Here is a 21,759-nt window from a genome sequence, read left to right on the forward strand (position 1 = left end):
CCCTAATAAGGAATACGTTTGTTTATTCACCGTCGACACTGGATTCAGTGTCCCTGTCTGTGTCTGTGTCGACCGACTAAAGTAAACGGGCGTTTTAAAACCCCTGACGGTGTTTTTGAGACGTCTGGACCGGTACTAATTGTTTGTCGGCCGTCTCATGTCGTCAACCGACCTTGGCGCGTGTTGACATTATCACGTAATTCCCTAAATAAGCCATCCATTCCGGTGTCGACTCCCTAGAGAGTGACATCACCATTACAGGCAATTGCTCCGCCTCCTCACCAACATCGTCCTCATACATGTCGACACACAAGTACCGACACACAGCACACACACAGGGAATGCTCTGATAGAGGACAGGACCTACTAGCCCTTTGGAGAGACAGAGGGAGAGTTTGCCAGCACACACCAAAAACGCTATAATTATATAGGGACAACCTTATATAAGTGTTTTCCCTTATAGCATCTTTTTTATATATTTCTAACGCCAAATTAGTGCCCCCCCTCTCTGTTTTAACCCTGTTTCTGTAGTGCAGTGCAGGGGAGAGCCTGGGAGCCTTCCCTCCAGCCTTTCTGTGAGGGAAAATGGCGCTGTGTGCTGAGGAGATAGGCCCCGCCCCTTTTTCGGCGGCCTCGTCTCCCGCTCTTAACGGATTCTGGCAGGGGTTAAATATCTCCATATAGCCCCCGGAGGCTATATGTGAGGTATTTTTAGCCAAAAAAGGTTTTCATTTGCCTCCCAGGGCGCCCCCCTCCCAGCGCCCTGCACCCTCAGTGACTGCCGTGTGAAGTGTGCTGAGAGGAAATGGCGCACAGCTGCAGTGCTGTGCGCTACCTTAAGAAGACTGAGGAGTCTTCTGCCGCCGATTCTGGACCTCTTCTCGTTTCAGCATCTGCAAGGGGGCCGGCGGCGAGGCTCCGGTGACCATCCAGGCTGTACCTGTGATCGTCCCTCTGGAGCTAATGTCCAGTAGCCAAGAAGCCAATCCATCCTGCACGCAGGTGAGTTCACTTCTTCTCCCCTAAGTCCCTCGTTGCAGTGATCCTGTTGCCAGCAGGACTCACTGTAAAATAAAAAACCTAAGCTAAACTTTTCTAAGCAGCTCTTTAGGAGAGCCACCTAGATTGCACCCTTCTCGGCCGGGCACAAAAATCTAACTGAGGCTTGGAGGAGGGTCATAGGGGGAGGAGCCAGTGCACACCACCTGATCCTAAAGCTTTACTTTTTGTGCCCTGTCTCCTGCGGAGCCGCTATTCCCCATGGTCCTTTCAGGAACCCCAGCATCCACTAGGACGATAGAGAAAAGGCAATAGATAGGACAGATGCGAGTGACCTGTTCCATGCATCGTTGTGCATTATCTGTGTCTTTATGGTATCCTACGTGAGCGGTCAAGTGTCACGCAACCACTTCCACATACACACCCATACGGACCATCTCTGTGTGTGCGCTAAGACAACGCCCTCTTACTGCCCACTACACCTTCAATACACTTCTCTCTGCATGCGCCTGAAATTACATCTGTGACACTGTACAGATACAATGGGGATGCATACAGAGTGCGACTTGGACACATGCACACTAGCAAAAAATTGTTCCACTACGTCAGCCATCAGCAGTGCGTATACCTTTTTATCAGGCCCTACACAAAATAAACTACACAGCAAGGGAAACGCGCCATATGGCACAAAACAAGGAGGTGGGAGCTTAAATGTTAAATATATATAATATTGGTTTTCCATTGTTTACCTACCAGTATTTCTGGTGCAATGTTTTCAGGCATGAAATTATCCCAAAACTTCTTCAGCACAAGCCTGTAGCAATATCCTTTTGAAACACGTCCCGCTCGACCTGAAAGTTTAGAATCGTGACAAATTTGAGCAATACATTTTTTATATAAACAAAATACAGTATGCTATATGATAAAGTACACATCATAAAAACACTGAAAGCAGATTCTGCTTCAGTGATGGACAATGCCAACCTCAAGACGTCACGTTACAGAAACCCGTGTAATCCAGATGGGTGCGTGGGCAGGACTACTTTGTAATCACAGCTAACATTCTAACCTCAAGAAGCTTAATTGCAACGTACAGATGTGTCCACACACATTCAGCTTCCCAGCACGTTAAAAAGCCGTTACAGTCACGCCATGCCGTGACTGGGTAGTGCTGAGCATCTTTATGTGCGACCTTTTCCATTAAAATGCATCTTATTTGCAAAATAATGTGAACAGGATGCACAAACAGCTTATGCTGATTAAAAACTATGTGGCATGCCTATATACTGTGTACGCCTGCGGCTGTATCTGCAAACTAAATGGTATAGTGTTTTCCTAGACAACACTATGATTTCATATGCAGCCACAGCTGCAGGCGTACAGAGAATATTGGCATGCCACATATTTTTATCATTTTAAACAGCAGAGTCTGCTTGCGAGTTCTATTGGCAAAGCGGTGCAAAGACGCATTTTCTGCAAAAAAATAAGAGACGGCTGACGCTAACAGAGTTGCGTGGGACCTGTCAGAAAAATCACGCTAGGCATCTCCAGCTATGTTGCACATGGAGGAAAGATGTACAGCCATATACTTATTTTTCAGTTTATCAAATTAGTAAGTAAAGAGTCACTGATCAGATGTGATCATTGGCATACTGATCGGACAGTGAATATACTCACCATCAGACTGACAGGGTATAGCAATTTTAGATAATTGGTCTGTCTGAGTTTGATCTCACAGCGTTTGGCCAGAAATGTGATCTACGTGACTGACTGTGGAAGAATTGTTGGTACCAGACAGAGTGCAGTGATCGTAAAAACACGCTATGGTGCGTATTGTATACCGAAATAGCCACCTGGGACCCACGTTCAGAAGATGAGTGGTTCCCACAGGACTCGCTCGTCTGAATCTTTGTCATCGCACTAGCCAGTCAGCGGCACACAGGTACTGACTGGCTTTTTCCCCAGCCAATCACCTCCTGTAGTCTCAAGCCAATCATAGCCTGCAGTGCCTCCATCTCATTGCCCGCCGGTCCGGCACACTTGGAATCCTCCCCACTGCGCACTGACCCTGGGCTCCACCACCAGCACCATGAATCTGCTGCAGCACTGGCAGAGGGTGGCCCCACTCACCTGGCACAGTGCCACCAGCGCCCTCTTCCGCAGTGGTGAGTGCCGCTTGGCATCTGCCCTGTACCCCAAGCCTGGTGTCTCCCCGGCGGCATGTGTGACCAGGCTACAGCAGGCTGTGTGTGAGGTGGTGGATGGGCTTGCTGGAGGGTGTTCCTGCGATGCTGTCTGGGGGATGACGAATTGGGGTCTGAGGTGGTGGCTGCAATCTGTACGACGCACTCTACCAGGTGCAATTTGTATGACGCGCTCTACCTGATGCAATGTGTATGACGCGCTCTACCGGGTGCAATGTGTATGACGCGCTCTACCTGGTGCAATGTGTATGACGCGCTCTACCTGGTGCAATGTGTATGACGCGCTCTACCTGGTGCAATGTGTATGACGCGCTCTACCTGGTGCAATGTGTATAACGTGCTCTACCTGGTGCTATCTGTATGACGCGCTCTACCTGGTGCAATTTGTATGACGCGCTCTACCTGATGCAATGTGTATGACGCGCTCTACCTGGTGCAATGAGTAGGACGCGCTCTACCTGGTGCAATGAGTAGGATGCGCTCTACCTGGTGCAATGAGTAGGACACGTTCTACCTGGTGCAATGTGTATGACGCGCTCTACCTGGTGCAATGTGTATGACGCGCTCTACCTGGTGCAATGTGTATGACGCGCTCTACCAGGTGCAATGTGCATTATGTGCTCCACCTGGCGCAGTGTGTATAGGAGGTTCTACCTGGTGTAATATGTATAAGCAGAGGGAAGCGGGGCAGTACGGATGGTGTAATGGTTAGCATTACTGCCTCACAGTACTGAGGTCATGGTTCGATTCCCACCATGGCCTTAACTGTGTGGAGTTTGTATATTCTCCCCGTACTTGTGTGGGTTTCCTCCGGGTACTCCGGTTTTCTCCCACAATCCAAAAATATACTGGTAGGTTAATTGGCTCCCGACAAAACTAACCCTAGCATGAATGTGCGTGTATATGTGGTAGGGAATATAGAGTGTAAGCTCCACTGGGGCAGTGACTGATGTGAATGGCCAAAAAATCTCTGTAAAGTGCTAAGGGATATGTGTGCGCTATATAAATAACTGTTAATAATAATAATAATAAGCGGCACTACTGTGTGGTGTAATGTGAATTGGCACTGTTATGTGGCCACGCCCCTTATCCACAAAGCCACTCCCCTACTTTTTGCTGCACGACGAAGGCGCGCACTGTCCATGCTTTGGGATATACAGTAGGAGGGGGAACACCAAGTCACTTTCTGCCAAAGAGCAGCAAAATGTCTAGTTACAGCTCTGGTGCAGAGTGCCCTGTATGCTACACAGCCCAGCCGCATTGTCATCTCCCCCCTCCCCCCTGCCACACTTTTGTAGTGTCCAAATCAAGTCTGTACTTTTATATTTGAATCATTAATAAGAAGCTTCATTCCGCTGTGACCCAGAAAAGGACAGGTAGGACCCCAATTTTTAATAGTGAGGAGTGCCCCGCTGGCCGTTGATTTCAGTTACCATGCCGCCCGCAGCACTGCTCGTCTCCTCACCTCAATCAAACTGGTTTTCAAGTCAGATTGAGTTTGTCGGAAAGGGGGCCAAAACCTGTCGGATTTGGCCCCATTTCCGTCAGAAGCACGTGGATCGGCGTCTATTCCGCCGATCCGCGTGTTTTCTGACAAGTTGGGAATTCCTGATTTGTCAGAAAAAAATCAGCTTTTACTGAATAGGTCGGAACCCCTTCCGACCTATTTCTGTCAGAAGCTGCCGTCTTTCCGACAAGATGTCAGCCTCCAACAGTTATTGAATACACCCCATAATCTGAGTATTGTTGCTGACAATTTCTAGCCAGTCTAACCATCGACTAATGGCTTCTTTTCAGTATAACAACGCGCAGTGTAACACACCATTTTAAGAAGATTCCAAGAATATTACTATGAGCTCAGTGTTCTTCAATGGATACCATAAATAATCAACCACAACAAACATTTTGCATCACTATATGTAACTGCTCCCGAAAATGTTTCAACTGCTGGCTAGCTCACCAACGTGGTTGCACTGTTATCACACATTGCCACGCACGGCTGTGCTAGTCTGACAGTCCCAAACTAGTGTCACTGCAGACACCGGAATACTGTACCTTTTCTCTGATCACAGTTAGTCTTGGATGCCCAGCTGAGCCTCAAACTCTGATAGTTCGTCTCTTCATCACAAACCAGTGTTTTTGTCAAGCAGAAGTCTATGACTGTAATTTAAACAAACACAATTAGACTATAAAGTGTGTATTCAAATAATTCCAAGAAAATAGTTTTATTTTAGATTCACACTGTAAAAACATCCCATTTTCAGTTTACAGCGACTCTTTCCTGTAAATATACACAGCTACGGCTAAAAGCGCAGATTTTCACCCAGAGCCAGCAGGAAGTCAGAAGCAGAAGAGGGTGTGAAAAACCCAATATACCCACTGCACGAGGCCTCAATGCCTGCTAGAGGCCAGTTAGTAGGCTGGAGTCTTCGTAGTGCCAGGGACTGATGACATTGGCCATGGCTGGAGAGCACAGCAAGTTCTAATCACAAGGAGTGCTAGGACTTTTTATGTTTGTGTAATTATTTTCTGTTTATATCTGTGTTACCAAGCTTAAGCCTGAGTATGCTGTGCTTCAGTGACTGCTGCCAGTAAAAAGACACTGCATTCCCCAGACACCTACCTACAGAGTCCTTATTTTAAGTACCCCTTTTACACCTGCTAAATCTGTTTCTCTGATGCCATGGGGGACACTGGAGTACAGACCATGGGTATAGATGTGCTGGAAGAGGCTGGGAACTAAATGGTTAATTTTTTGGGCAGCCCAGGATCCTCCTCCACTATACCCCACCCCCTGCATAGGCCAGACAGTTTTCGTTTAGCAAAGCTCAAGAGGAAGCGGAAAGGAGGAGGAGGAGAAAACACCAAGATGCAAACAATCACACTGCCAGGAGCGAACAGGAGGCCATCCAGTGTCCTCCCATGTCGTCATAGAAACAGATTTAGCAGGTAAGCCATGGGATACACTTGAGTACAGACCACAGGGACGTCCCAAAGCTGTCTACTAAGGGAGGAAATGCTCCTGCACTAGAGGCGAATGAGTCGAAACTGTAAAAACGAATAAAAGTGTGGGGTGAAGACCAAGTGGCGGTTCTGCAGATCTGCTGTGCTGAAGCCATGCGTCAACCTGGAGACCTATCAATGAGTAAGCATATCCAATGGTTTCCCGAACCCACAAAGCAATAGTTTGACTGGTTGCAGGTTAACCTCTCTTGATCGCTGAATAGAGAACTAAAAGTCACAACAGCGAAACACCTTGAACCATGCCACATAAATGCAGAGAGCCCGGACCACATCCAAGAAGTTGAGAGGAGACGGACATCAGTGTGCTGAAAGGATGCAACAATGATCTCCTGGTTTATACGGAACTTAGGAACAACTTTAGCAAGAAAAGTGCTCATAGCACTGAACACCGTCCGGTCTGAATGAAAAATTAGGAAAGGAAAACTATGAGATAAAGCACTTAGTACAGAGACACAGCAGCCAGAGAGATCACCAAAATGAAAATGGTTTTCCACGTGAGCCACTTTAAGTCAACTGACTCCAAGGATGTTGCAGAGCCCTGAGAACCCAAATCCCATGGGTCCACCAGAGAAACAAATGGGGGATGAATGTAGAGAATTCTCTAGAGGAAAAGTCTGAAACACAGAGATAGTAGCCAAACGCCCGTGAAATTAAAACGAAAGCGACAAAACCTGGACCTTCAAAGAGGACAAAGACAGGAGTCTAAACCCAATTGCAGAAAAGATAAAAGTTTGACGACAGACAATTTCAGGTCTAAGCATCTGGTGAGTACACCAGTATGCTTTCCAAACCCTGTAGTATGCTCATGCCGAGGACTGCTTTCACGCAGAAAGAATGGTACGGATGACAGCGTCTGAAATACCCCTGGACATAGGAGGATTATCTCAACAGCCAGACGCTTTAGATCCAGGCGGAGGAATGGTCCTCGAGAGAGAAGGTACAGCTGTAATGGTAGATGACACAGGCCGGGTCCTGCGAGGCCAAGTTGGGGCTACCATGATGAATGTGCCGCAGTCTTGTTTTATCTTGCGTACCACCTTGGGCAGAAAGGATATCAGTGGAAAGATGTACAGTAAAAGGAAAAGTCCAAGAAATGGCAGGGACATCCACACAGAGCACCTCTGGGTCCCGCATCCTGGAGCAGTAAAGGGGCAAGCTTGTGACTGAGGCAAGGAGCCATCCGGTCTACGACCAGGTGACCCCAAAGATCCACCAGTTGACTGAAAACCTCCTGGTGAAGAGACTACTTTCCTGGGTGGACATCCTAACAGCTGAGATAATGGTTCTCTCAGTTGTAAACACACAGGACGAAAATCGCTGATAGTGATGGAAGAAACCTCTGTGCAACGCAAGATCCTGCCAACTTCCTGCATAGTTTGGCAAGTGCCATTTTGAGGATTTCTGAAGGCAACAGCAGTCAAGTTATCGGAGCGGACCTTGACCAGAAGGCCCTGAAGAGGCCTTATCTGACAGAGGGTCCTGTCGATTGCCTGAAGCTCCAAAATGCTTATTGGAAGGCGAGATTCTAAGTCCGACCAGCGATCTTAAAAGGTCACATCCTGAATGACTGTCCCAAGCCCTGGAGACTAGCATCCGTGGTAAGAAACACCCACTGACAGATCAGTAACGTATTACCTTAATCCAAGTAAAGACACCTGAATCCATGACAGGAGGGAGTGACGAGCTTCCGGGGACAAAGAAATCATCTAACCCAAACCAAACCATGGAGTATCTTTCCACTTAAGTTTAAATGCCTGCATAGAAGTGAGAGTAGGCTCTGTCTGTAGAATTTTGTCCCCAAAACACACCTGAAGAGGAACGTGCATTCCTATAATGTAAAGAACTGGAAAAAATATTGTTTGTTGATTTTTAAATACAATTTTCATGAATCACTCAAAAATGAAAGCTCTTATAGCAAGTCATCCATCATGATCCCAAAATAAAAAACATTGGGGGTTTATTAAGAGCATGAACAATTTTTGAGATTTTTCCCATACATTTTTAATATTGGCTTTTTGAGAAAATCAACTTTGGTTTTGAAAAATGCTGAATTTTTAATTTTATGGAAACATACTGCTGTGTTATATCATATGAAACACCATAAAAAGAGGTTTAAAATGAGACATTGTCCAACTCTCTAGCTCAACTAGGTGAACTACAAGTGCAAGTTAAAAAAACGTTAATAGCACATTTTTCGTGAAAAAAATTGCAGCTTTAAAAAAGGCATATAACTTCAAAACCATTGAAGATATCAGCATAAGAATTGGGGGTTTCCTTTACACCCATGGCAGCATTTATTATACCAAAATTTATTACAATCTGAAATGGTCAGTCTGAAACCTGTGTTGATTTGTTGTGGAACAACAAGAGTGTGTACTGAGACACGTAGGTAAGCGTCTGACATCCAGAGACAGCAGGAAATTTCCGGTCTCCAGGTACTGCAGAAAAGACCGTAGAAATTAAATTTTGAACCTGGGCACCTGGAGATTCATGTTGAGTGATTTCAAATTGAAGATTGGCCGGAAAGAACAATCCAGTTTTCCAACAAGGAACAAGTTGGATAAGAAACTCATGAACACACTTTGACAGTGTTGCCGCTGCGGAGGGATCCAGAGGCATACCAGTAGTGAAAAAGTGAAAGGGAGAAGGCTCCTTGAAAGAACATAGTTTTGACTCACTACTCTCCGAACCCAAGAGTCTGATGTCTTCCTCCACCACCATTCCTCGCAGAACTGTAGAAGGCCTCCCAACCTGGAATATTAAAAATTGGAATAGCCTGGTAGCAAGAGTCCAATGTTCCTCAAGAAGATCTTCCAATTGCACTCATGAAACTCATCTTCAAACAGAGGGAAAGCCCCATCATAGCCTGACTGAAGGGACATGGGCGATGCACATTTAGATGGGCGAAGGCAGATAGTTGGATCCAGCATCTGTGGAGAAGTGGACACTTTGACCAGACCATGAACAGAGTGAGAGACTGTGCCCACAGTGGATCTATCAGCTGTTGTGGAGGAAGAAAGGTGGCCCTGCTGAAGGACATTGTGGGGACTGTCTGGAGAGTGCTAACTGTCTGGTCAATTCCGCTACCGCTTGAGGAAGGTTAGCTGCCCACGTCAGTTTCGGTGGAGGGCTCGCTACTTGATGATGGGACTGCAGCTCTGTGGTAGAGCAGGAACTACACAAACCAGCATGAACGAGAGCAGAAAGCATGACAGAATTTGCAGTAAAGGGACTTAAGGAAGCACCCTCCTTCCAGGTAGCTGTGGAAGCCCCTTTGTAAGACATGATAGTGTAAAAATACTGTGTGACCTAAGTGGGCAGCATAGTGGCCAGTAACAAACAACGGGCAAGAACTGCTGTGTTGTGAGTAGAGGTTAGAATATTAACCCTTTAGTGCCCCGCTCCTTACAGCACAACTACTGTATTCCCGTGGACTGTTCTCCAATGCCCCCCATGGCTAAGGAAGATATGGCTTACTTCTCTTTCTGCTTTTCACATTATAAATGGGGAAAAGGAGGGACATTGGGAAAAATAAGAATTTACTCATCGGTAATTCTATTTCTCGTAGTCCGTAGTGGATGCTGGGTACTCCGTAAGGACCATGGGGTATAGACGGGCTCCGCAGGAGACTGGGCACTCTTAAAAGAAAGATTAGGAACTATATCTGGTGTGCACTGGCTCCTCCCTCTATGCTCCTCCTCCAGACCTCAGTTAGGGAAACGGTGCACAGAAGAGCTGACATAACTAGGAAAGGATTTCCAATCACACCGTACAACTTGTTATAACTAAACCCAGTTAACAGTATGAAACAATAATGAGCCTCAGCAACAGATGGCTCAAAACAATAACACTTCAGTCATGCAATAACTATATACATGTATTGCATAGAGTCCGCACGTGGGACGGGCTCCCAGCATCCACTACGGACTACGAGAAATAGAATTACCGGTGAGTAAATTCTTATTTTCTCTGACGTCCTAGTGGATGCTGGGTACTCCGTAAGGACCATGGGGATTATACCAAAGCTCCAAAACGGGTGGGAGAGTGCGGATGACTCTGCAGCACCGAATGAGTAAACTCAAGGTCCTCCTCAGCCAGGGTATCAAACTTGTAGAATTTTGCAAAAGTGTTTGAACCCGACCAAGTAACAGCTCGGCAAAGTTGTAAAGCCGAGACCCCTCGGGCAGCCGCCCAAGAAGAGCCCACCTTCCTTGTGGAATGGGCTTTTACAGATTTAGGATGCGGCAGTCCAGCCGCGGAATGTGCAAGTTGAATCGTGCTACAGATCCAGCGAGCAATTGTCTGCTTCGAAGCAGGAGCACCCAGCTTGTTGGGTGCATGCAGGATAATAGCGAGTCAGTCTTTCTGACTCTAGCTGTCCTGGAAACAGATTTTCAGGGCCCTGACTACGTCCTGTAACTTGGAATCCTCCAAGTCCCGAGTAGCCGCAGTCACCACAATAGGTTGGTTCAAATGAAATGCTGATACCACCTTAGGGAGAAACTGGGGACCTCAGTTCTGCCCTGTCCATATGGAAAATCAGATATGGGCTTTTACACGACAAAGCCGCTAACTCTGACACCCGCATGGCCGACGCCAAGGCCAACAGCATGACCACCTTCCACGTGAGATATTTTAACTCCACAGTCTTAAGTGGCTCAAACCAATGTGATTTTAGGAAATCCAACACCACGTTCAGATCCCAAGGTGCCACTGGAGGCACAAAAGGAGGCTGAATATGCAGCACTCCCTTCACAAACGTCTGAACTTCAGGCAGTGAAGCCAGTTTTTTCTGAAAGAAAATAGACAGGGCCGAAATCTGGACTTTTATGGATCCCAATTTTAGGCCCATAGTCACTCCTGCCTGTAGGAAGTGCAGAAATCGACCCAGCTGGAATTCTTCCGTTGGGGCCTTCCTGGCCTCACACCAAGCAACATATTTTCGCCATATGCGATGATAATGTTTTGCTGTCACATCCTTCCTAGCCTTTATCAGCGTAGGAATGACTTCATCTGGAATGCCCTTCTCCGCTAGGATCCGGCGTTCAACCGCCATGCCGTCAAACGCAGCCGCGGTAAGTCTTGGAACAGACAGGGCCCCTGCTGTAGCAGGTCCTGTCTGAGGGGCAGAGGTCATGGGTCCTCTGAGATCATTTCTTGTAGTTCTGGGTACCAAGTTCTTCTTGGCCAATCCGGAACGATGAGTATTGTCCTTACTCCTCTCTTTCTTACTGTACTCAGCACCTTGGGTATGAGAGGAAGAGGAGGGAACACATACACGACTGGTACACCCACGGCGTCACCAGAGCGTCCACAGCTATCGCCTGAGGGTCCCTTGACCTGGCGCAATATCTTTTTAGCTTTTTGTTTAGGCGGGACGCCATCATGTCCACCTGTGGTCTTTCCCACCGGTGTACAATCATCTTGAAGACTTCTGGATGAAGTCCCCACTCTCCCGGGTGGAGGTCGTGCCTGCTGAGGAAGTCTGCTTCCCAGTTGTCCACTCCCGGAATGAACACTGCTGCCAGTGCTAGCACGTGATTCTCCGCCCATCGAAGAATTCTTGTGGCTTCTGCCATTGCCATCCTGCTTCTTGTGCTGCCCTGGCGGTTTACATGGGCGACCGCTGTGATGTTGTCTGACTGAATCAGAACTGGTTGGTTTTGAAGCAGGGATTCTTCTCGACTCAGGGCATTGTAAATGGCCCTTAGTTCCAGAATATTTATGTGTAGGGAAGTTTCCTGACTCGACCATTGTCCTTGGAAGTTTCTTCCCTGGGTGACTGCCCCCCAACCTCGGAGGATTGCATCCGTGGTCACCAGGACCCAGTCCTGTATGCCGAATCTGCGGCCTTCGAGAAGATGAGCACTCTACAGCCACCACAGCAAAGACACCCTGGCCCTCGGGGACAGGGTGATCAACCGATGCATCTGGAGATGCGATCCGGACCACTTGTCCAACAGATCCCACTGAAAGATTCTTGCATGGAATCTGCCGAAAGGAATTGCTTCGTAAGAAGCCACCATCTTTCCCAGGACTCGCGTGCAGTGACGCACCGAGACCTGCTTTGATTTCAGGAGGTCCCTGACCAGAGATGATAAGTCATGGGCCTTCTCTTCCGGGAGAAACACCTTCTTCTGTTCTGTGTCCAGAATCATGCCCAAGAACAGCAGACGCTTCGCAGGAATCAGCTGTGACTTTGGGATATTCAGAATCCAGCCGTGCTGATGCAGCACTTCCTGAGATAGTGCTACGCTGACTAGCAACTGCTCTTTGGACCTCGCCTTAAAAGGGGATCGTCCAAGTATGGGATAATTATGACTCCTTTCTTTCGGAGGAGCATCATCATTTCGGCCATTACCTTGGTAAATGCCTGCGGTGCCGTGGACAGACCAAACGGCAGCGTCTGGAATTGGCAATGACAGTCCTGTACAACAAACCTGAGGTACTCCTGGTGCGGTGGATAAATGGGGACATGCAGGTAAGCATCCTTGATGTCCAAGACACCATAAAATCCCCCTCTTCCAGGTTGCAATAACCGCCCTGAGCGATTCCATCTTGAACTTTCTTATATAAATGTTCAAGGATTTTAAATTTAGAATGGGTCTCACCGAACAGTCTTGTTTCGGTACCACAAACATTGTGGAATAGTAACCCCGTCCCTGTTGAAGGAGGGGTACCTTGATTATCACCTGCTGAAGATACAGCTTGTGAATAGCCGCCAGTACTACCTCCCTTTCTCCGAGAGCAGCAGGCAAGGCTGATTTGAGGTAACGGCGAGGGGGAGTCGCCTTGAACTCCAGCTTGTATCCCTGTGATACTACTTGCAGAACCCAAGGATCCACCTGTGAGCGAACCCACTGGTCGCTGAAGTTCCGGAGACGCGCCCCCACCGCACCTGGCTCCGCCTGTGGAGCCCCAGCGTCATGCGGTGGACTTAGAGGAAGCGGGGAAGGATTTTTGTTCCTGGGAACTGGATGCCTGGTGCAGCTTTTTCCCTCTTCCCTTGCCTCTGGGCAGAAAGGAAGCACCTCTGACCCGCTTGCCTTTCTGGGGCTGAAAGGACTGTACCTGATAGAACGGTGCCTTCTTGGCTGTGAGGAAACCTGAGGTAAAAATGTCGACTTCCCAGCTGTTGCTGTGGATACGAGGTCCGAGAGACCATCCCCAAACAATTTCTCCCCTTTGTAAGGCAAAACCTCCATGTGCCTTTTAGAATCAGCATCACCTGTCCACTGCCGAGTCCATAATACTCTCCTGGCAGAAATGGACATTGCATTAATTCTAGATGCCAGCCGGCAAATGTCCCTCTGTGCATCCCTCATATATAAGACTACGTCTTTAATATGCTCTATGGTTAGCAAAATCGTATCCCTGTCGAGGGTATCAATATTATCTGACAGGGTATCATACCAAGCTGCGGCAGCACTACACATCCAAGCTGACGCAATTGCAGGTCTCAATATAGTACCTGAGTGTGTATATACAGACTTCAGGATAGCTTCCTGCTTTCTATCTGCAGGCTCCTTTAAGGCGGCCGTATCCTGAGACGGCAGTGCCACCTTTTTTGAAAAGCGTGTGAGCGCCTTATCCACCCTAGGGGATGTCTCCCACCGTAACCTGTCCTCTGGCGGGAAAGGGTACGCCATTAGTAATTTTTTTGAAATCACTAGTTTCTTATCGGGGAAAGCCCACCCTTCTTCACACACCTCATTCAACTCATCTGAAGGGGGAAAAACCACCGGCTACTTTTTCTCCCCAAACATTATACCCTTTTTAGTGGTACCTGGGTTAATGTCAGAAATGTGCAACACATCTTTCATTGCCGTAATCATGCATCGGATGGCCCTACTGGAATGTACATTAGTCTCGTCCTCGTCGACACTGGTGTCGGACTCCGTGTCGACATCTGTGTCTGCCATCTGAGGTAGCGGGCGTTTTTGAGCCCCTGATGGCCTTTGAGACGCCTGGGCAGGCCCTGGCTGAGAAGCCGGCTGTCCCACAGCTGTTATGTCGTCAAACATTTTATGCAAGGAGCTGACACTGTCGTGCAATACCTTCCCACATGTCCACCCACTTTGGTGTCGGCCCCGCAGGGGGCGACATCACACTTATCGGCACCTGCTCCACCTCCACATAAGCCTCCTCATCAAACATGTCGACACAGCCGTACCGACACACCGCACACACACAGGGAACGCTCTGACTGAGGACAGGACCCCACTAAGTCCTTCGGGGAGACAGAGAGAGAGTATGCCAGCACACACCACAGCGCTATATATCACAGGGATGCACACTATACTGAGTGATATTTCCCAATAGCTGCTATAACACAATTTGCGCCTAAATTTATGTGCCCCCCCTCTTTTTTTTACCCTTGTTGTAGTTTACACTGCAGGGGAGAGCCTGGGGACCGTCCTTCCAGCGGAGCTGTGAAGAGAAAATGGTGCCGGTGTGCTGAGGGAGATAGCACCGCCCCTTTTTCGGCGGACTTCTCCCGCTTTTTTCATATAGTTTATGGCAGGGGATTATGCACATATACAGTGTTATACACTGTATTATGTGCTTTTAGCCATGGTAAGGTGGACGGTGGCGCGGCTCCGGGACCGGACGACCGAAGCTGGGCCTGTGTTCAATCCCTCTGGAGCTAATGGTGTCCAGTAGCCTTAGAAGCCCAAGCTAGCTGCAAGCAGGTAGGTTCGCTTCTCTCCCCTCTGTCCCACGAAAGCAGTGAGTCTGTTGCCAGCAGATCTCACTGAAAATAAAAAACCTAACACATACTTTCTTTTCTAGCAAGCTCAGGAGAGCCCACTAGGAGCACCCAGCTCTGGCCGGGCACAGATTCTAACTGAGGTCTGGAGGAGGGGCATAGAGGGAGGAGCCAGTGCACACCAGATAGTACCTAATCTTTCTTTTAGAGTGCCCAGTCTGTTGCCAGCTGAAAATAAAAAACCTAACAAATACTTTTTTTCTAGAAGCTCAGGAGAGCCCCTAGTGTGCAACCAGCTCTGGCCGGGCACAGATACTAACTGAGGTCTGGAGGAGGGGCATAGAGGGAGGAGCCAGTGCACACCAGATATAGTACCTAATCTTTCTTTTAAGAGTGCCCAGTCTCCTGCGGAGCCCGTCTATACCCCATGGTCCTTACGGAGTACCCAGCATCCACTAGGACGTCAGAGAAAAATAGGAATTCGATACCTACCGAAAATTTGTTTTCTCGTAGTCCGTAGTGGACACTGGGGTTCTGTACTTTAATACCATAGGGCATAGATCGGGTCCATTGGAGCCTGGCACTTTAAAACCTTTAGTGTGCGTGTGTTTTGGCTCATCCCCTCTATGCCCATCCTACCAGACTCCGTCTAGGAAAACTGTGCGCAAGGAGACGGACATACCACGAGAGAAGAAATAAATACAACAGCGGTGAGGCAACAAGCCAACACACAACCATAACCAAAAAGAGGGTGCTAACCAGAACAGAGGATAGCAACAGCAACCGAACCAGGATGGCACAGCTATCCCATTAACAGAAAAGGACTGCAACGGCGGACCAAACAAATACTTAACACAAGTATCGAAGCACTGAGGCGGGCGCCCAGTATCCACTACGGACTACGAGAAAAGGAGTTACCAGTAGGTATCAAATTCCTATTTTCTCTAACGTCCTAGTGGATACTGGGGTTCTGTGCTTTAGTATCATGGGGAAGTCCCAAAGCTCCCAAACAGGTGGCAGTGTGCCGAGACCCATGTAAAACTGCCTGACCAAACTGAAGGTCATCCTTGGTCGTGTCGTCCAACCGACAGAATTTCACAAAAGTGAACCTGAAGCCACCACAGTAGAGAAATCCAGGCTTTCAGAGATAAGGTCACTTTCTGATGCATGTAAAGGTGAGACCCTGACCATTTGTCCAGCAGATCCAGTTGAAATGGCCGGGAATGAAATCTGCCACATTGGATCGCCTCGTAAGCAGCCACTATCTTCCCCAGCAATCGGATACAAAGATGTATGGATAATCTGCGAGGACGGAGCACTGAGCCGACCATAGCCTGGATAGCCACGGCCTTGCATCGGAAGTAACACCTTTTGAGACACCGTATCCAGTATCATTCCCAGGAACTGAAGACATTGAGTCTGTTCCAGATGAGAATTTTTTAAATTTAGGCAACCCATGATCCGTAAGCAGGCAAGTCATCAAATCGTTGCTGTGTAGCAGCCACTTCCTGGACATAGCCTTTATCAGGAGATCGTCCAAATAGGGGACTATGTCTACTCCCATCATGCGCAGCTGCAGCATCCTCTTCGCCATGACCTTGGTGAAGGAGCGGTGGACAGGCCAAAGCCTGAAACTGAAAATGGTCGTCCAATATGGCGAACCTGAGGTAAACCTGATAAGGGGGCCATATGGGAATGCGTAGGTAAGCATCCCTTACATCTAGCGATACTAGGAACTCTCTCTCCCCCCCCCCCCCCTCCAGACAGGACACCACTGCACGCAGGGATTCCATCTTGAACTTCAACACCCGTAGATATACGGGTTTAGAGATTTCAGGTTCAAGATGGGTCGCACCAAACCGTCTGGTTTGGGTGCGACAAAACGACTGGAGTAAAAACCCCTGTTGCGTAACGGAGGTGGTACTGGAAACACCACCCCTGTCCACAAAAGTTTTTGATTAGCCTCTTGCAAGATGACTTTTGCTGCGGGTAAAACTGGTAAGCCCGATTTGAAAAATCTGTGTGAATTGCCTGAAATTCCAGTCGGTATCCCTGGGAAATGAGGCCCCTCATTCAATAATACTGGAAGGACTTCGCCCAGTCTTGAAGGAGAGCACCGACCTGAAAGTCACCCTGCTGTTGGGGCCAACCGTAACGCAGAAGGGGAACCGTGGCCTGGTCCAGGGAAGCAGCAGTTGCAGGTTTTCATGACTTACCACGAGATTCTCTGGAAGTGGTGGAGACCCCTCGGTCCCTGCCTTTGAACCTTGCCACACGAAAGGACTGCAAGGAGGGTCATGTGTAAGAGCGTCTAGTGGGAGGCACAGCCGACGGCAGATAGGTAGACTTACCCGCCCTTGCCTGGGAGATCCATTTATTTAATTTGTCACCAAACAAAGCATTACCTGTAAAGGGAAGATTCCTTAAACCTTTTTTGGAATCAGCGTCCACTGACCATTAACGTAACCACAGAGCTCTGCGTGCCGAAACAGCCATAGCAGTAGTGAAGCCATTTATCTTACACAATTCTTTTATAGCCTCGCTTACAAAACTTGCAGCATCCTGTATGTGTTGCAACAGAGTAATGACCTCATCCCAGGCAAAGAGAGTCCAAGCCATCAATAACAAAATCAGACCACTTGACTACTGCCCTGGAAATCCACCAACAAACAATTGTGGGTCACTGTCAAAAAATCGACCCAGCTGGAATTCCTCTGTTGGGGCCTTCCTGGCCTCACACCAAGCAACATATTTCCGCCATATGCGGTGATAATGCTGTGCTGTCACATCCTTCCTAGCTTTTATCAGCGTAGGAATCACTTCATCCGGAATGCCCTTTTCCGTTAGGATCAGACGTTCAACCGCCATGCCGTCAAACGCAGCCGCGGTAAGTCTTGGAACAGACAGGGCCCCTGCTGTAACAGGTCCTGTCTGAGAGGCAGAGGCCATTGGTCCTCTGAGATCATGTCTTGTAGTTCTGGGTACCAAGTCCTTCTTGGCCAATCCGGAACGATGAGTATTGTTCTTACTCCTCTCTTTCTCACTATCCTCAGCACTTTGGGTATGAGAGGAAGAGGAGAGAACACATAAACCGACTGGTACACCCACGGTGTCACTAGTGCGTCCACAGCTATCGCCTGAGGGTCCCTTGACCTGGCACAATATTTTTATTAGCTTTTTGTTGAGGCGGGACGACATCATGTCCACCTGTGGCAGTTCCCAACGATTTACAATCTGAGTGAAGAATTCTTGATGAAGACCCCACTCTCCCGGGTGGAGGTCGTGCCTGCTGAGGAAGTCTGCTTCCCAGTTGTCCACTCCCGGAATGAACACTGCTGACAGTGCTAGCACGTGATTCTCCGCCCATCGAAGAATCCTTGTGGCTTCTGCCATCGCCATCCTGCTTCTTGTGCCGCCCTGGCGGTTTACATGGGCAACCGCCGTGATGTTGTCTGACTGAATCAGCACTGGGTGGTTTTGAAGCAGGGGCTCCGCTTGACTCAGGGCGTTGTAAATGGCCCTTAGTTCCAGTATATTTATGTGTAGTGAAGTCTCCAGACTTGACCACAGTCCTTGGAAGTTTCTTCCCTGAGTGACAGCCCCCCACCCTCGGAGGCTTGCATCCGTGGTCACCAGGACTCAGTCCTGTATGCCGAATCTGCGGCCCTCGAGAAGATGAGCACTCTGCAGCCACCACAGCAGAGACACCCTGGCCCTCGGGGATAGGGTGATCAACCGATGCATCTGAAGATGCGATCCGGACCATTTGTCCAACAGATCCCACTGAAAGATCCTTGCATGGAACCTGCCGAAGGGAATTGTTTCGTAAGAAGCCACCATCTTTCCCAGGACTCGCGTGCAGTGATGCACAGACACCTTTTTGGGTTTCAGGAGGTCCCTGACCAGAGATGACAACTACTGGGCCTTTTCCCTGGGAGAAACACCTTATTTTGCTCTGTGTCCAGAATCATACCCAGGACAAGCAAATGCGTCGCAGGAATCAGCTGCGACTTTGGAATATTCAGAATCCAGCCGTGCTGTTGCAACACCTCCTGAGAGAGTGCTACGCTGACCAACAACTGCTCTCTGGACCTCGCCTTTATAAGGAGATCGTCCAAGTACGGGATAATTATAACTCCCTTCTTCCGAAGGAGTATCATCGGGTGGTCTTCTGTATGCCGGCGGTCGGGCTCCCGGCGCTCAGTATACCGGCGCCGGGAGCCCGACTGCCGGCATACCGACACTTATTTTCCCTCGTGGGGGTCCACGACCCCCATAGAGGGAGAATAAAATAGTGTGGCGCGCGTAGCGCGCCACCGTGCCCGTAGCGTGGCGAGCGCAGCGAGCCCGCAAGGGGCTCATTTGCGCTCGCCACACTGTCGGGTAAGCCGGCGGTCGGGCTCCCGGCGCCGGTATGCTGGTCGCCGGGAGCCCGACCGCCGGCCAGCCGTAGTGAACCCGTATCATCATCTCGGCCATTACCTTGGTAAATACCTTCGGTGCCGTGGACAGGCCAAACGGCAACGTCTGGAATTGGTAATGACAGTCCTGTACCACAAACCTGAGGTACTCCTGGTGAGGTGGGTAAATGGGGACATGCAAGTAAGCATCCTTGATGTCCAGCGACACCATAAAATCCCCCTCTTCCAGGCTTGCAATAACCGCCTTGAGCGATTCCATTTTGAACTTGAACTTCCTTATATAAGTGTTCAAGGATTTTAAATTCAGTATGGGTCTCACCGAACAGTCTGGTTTCGGTACCACAAACATTGTAGAATAGTAACCCCGTCCCTGTTGAAGGAGGGGAACCTTGATTATCACCTGCTGGAGGTACAGCTTGTGAATTGCCGCCAGTACTACCTCCCTTTCCCTGGGAGCAGTTGGCAAGGCGGATTTGAGGTAACGGCGAGGGGGAGTCGCCTCGAACTCCAGCTTGTATCCCTGAGATACAATTTGTACAGCCCAGAGATCCACCTGTGAGCGAACCCACTGGTTGCTGAAGTTTCGGAGACGCGCCCCCACCGCACCTGGCTCCGCCTGTGGAGCCCCAGAGTCATGCGGTGGACTTAGTGGAAGCGGGGGAGGATTTTTGTTCCTGGGAACTGGCTGCCTGGTGCAGCTTCTTTCCTCTACCCCTGCCTCTGGCCAGAAAGGATGCGCCTCTGACCCGCTTGCCTTTCTGAGGCCGAAAGGACTGCATTTGATAATACGGTGCTTTCTTAGGCTGTGAGGGAACCTGAGGTAAAAAAGTCGACTTCCCAGCTGTTGCTGTGGATACTAGGTCCGAGAGACTGTCCCCAAACAATTCCTCACCCTTATAAGGTAAAACCTCCAAGTGTTTTTTAGAATCAGCATCACCTGTTCACTGCCGAGTCCATAATACTCTCCTGGCAGAAATGGACATTGCATTAATTCTAGATGCCAGCCGGCAAATGTCCCTCTGGACATCGCGCATATATAAGACGACGTCTTTTATATGTTCTATGGTTAGCAAAATCGTATCCCTGTCGAGGGAATCAATGTTGTCTGACAGGGTATCAGTCCATGCTGCTGCAGCACTACACATCCATGCTGAAGCAATAGCAGGTCTCAGTATAGTACCCGAGTGTGTATATACAGACTTCAGGATAGCTTCCTGCTTTCCATCCGCAGGCTCCTTTAGGGCGGCCGCATCCTGTGACGGCAGTGCCACCCTTTTTGATAAGCGTGTGAGCGCCTTGTCCACCCTAGGGGATGTTTCCCAACGTAACCTATCCGTTGGCGGGAAAGGGTACGCCATCAGTAACCTCTTAGAAATCACACATTTTTTTATCAGGGGAACTCCACGCTTCTTCACACAATTCATTTAATTCATCAGATGGGGGAAAAGTCACTGGTGCTTTTTCTCCCTAAACATAATACCCTTCTTGGTAGTAACCGGGTTAACGTCAGAAATGTGCAATACATCTTTCATTGCAGTAATCATGCATCGGATGGCCTTTGTAGACTATACATTTGTCTCGTCCTCATCTACACTGGAGTCAGACTCCGTGTCGACATCTGTGTCTAACATCTGAGCTAGCGGGCATTTATGAGCCCCTGATGGCCTCTGAGACGCCTGGGCAGGCGCGGGTTGAGATCCCAGCTGTCCCAAGGCTGCTGCGTCATCAAACCTTTTATATAAGGAGTTGACACTCATGTAAGACCTTCCACATATCCATCCAATCCGGTGTCGGCCCCGTCGGGGGCGACATCACGCTTATCTGCCCCTGCTCAGCCTCCACATAACCCTCATCAAACATGTCGACACAGCCGTACCGACACACCGCACACACACAGGGAATGCTCTGACTGAGGACAGGACCCCCACAAAGTTCTTTGGGGAGACAGAGAGAGAGTATGCCAGCACACACCAGAGCGCTATATAACACAAGGATTCACGCTACAAAAAGTGATTTACCCAATAGCTGCTTAAATATATTATTTTGCGCCTAAATTTACCCTTCTCGTATCAGGATACTGCAGGGGAGAGCCTGGGGAGCTGCTTTCAGCGGAGCTGTGAAGGGAAAATGGCGCTGGTGTGCTGAGGAAGAAGGCCCCGCCCCCTCAGCGGCGGGCTTCTGTCCCGCGTTTTATATAGCTTAATGGCGGGGTTTTACACATACACAGTTTTTAGACTGTATTATGGGTATTTTGTGCCAAAATATTTGTGCAGCGTCCTGCACCCTACAGTGACCGGAGTTGTGTGGTGTGCTGTGGGAGCAATGGCGCACAGCTGCGGTGCTGTGCGCTACCTTAATGAAGACAGGAGTCTTCAGCCGCCGATTTCATCGCTTCTCTTCG

General features: G+C 48.9%; 1 protein-coding gene across 6 annotated transcripts in view; it reads right to left on the bottom strand.

The window, feature by feature from the left end:
- TDRD9 (tudor domain containing 9) overlaps window positions 1-21,759 on the bottom strand; it is a 561,182-nt gene that overhangs the window by 255,867 nt on the left and 283,556 nt on the right. For all 6 annotated transcript variants that reach the window (XM_063947439.1, XM_063947438.1, XM_063947442.1 and 3 more), the window contains exons 13-14: window positions 5,259-5,363; window positions 1,753-1,850 (exon numbers count right to left, since the gene is read on the bottom strand). In XM_063947439.1, the coding sequence (XP_063803509.1) occupies window positions 1,753-1,850; window positions 5,259-5,363 (203 nt within the window). The remainder of the gene's footprint in view (window positions 1-1,752; window positions 1,851-5,258; window positions 5,364-21,759) is intronic.

The sequence above is a fragment of the Pseudophryne corroboree genome, chromosome 12 (assembly GCF_028390025.1).
Source record: "Pseudophryne corroboree isolate aPseCor3 chromosome 12, aPseCor3.hap2, whole genome shotgun sequence".
Taxonomy (NCBI): Eukaryota; Metazoa; Chordata; class Amphibia; order Anura; family Myobatrachidae; genus Pseudophryne; species Pseudophryne corroboree.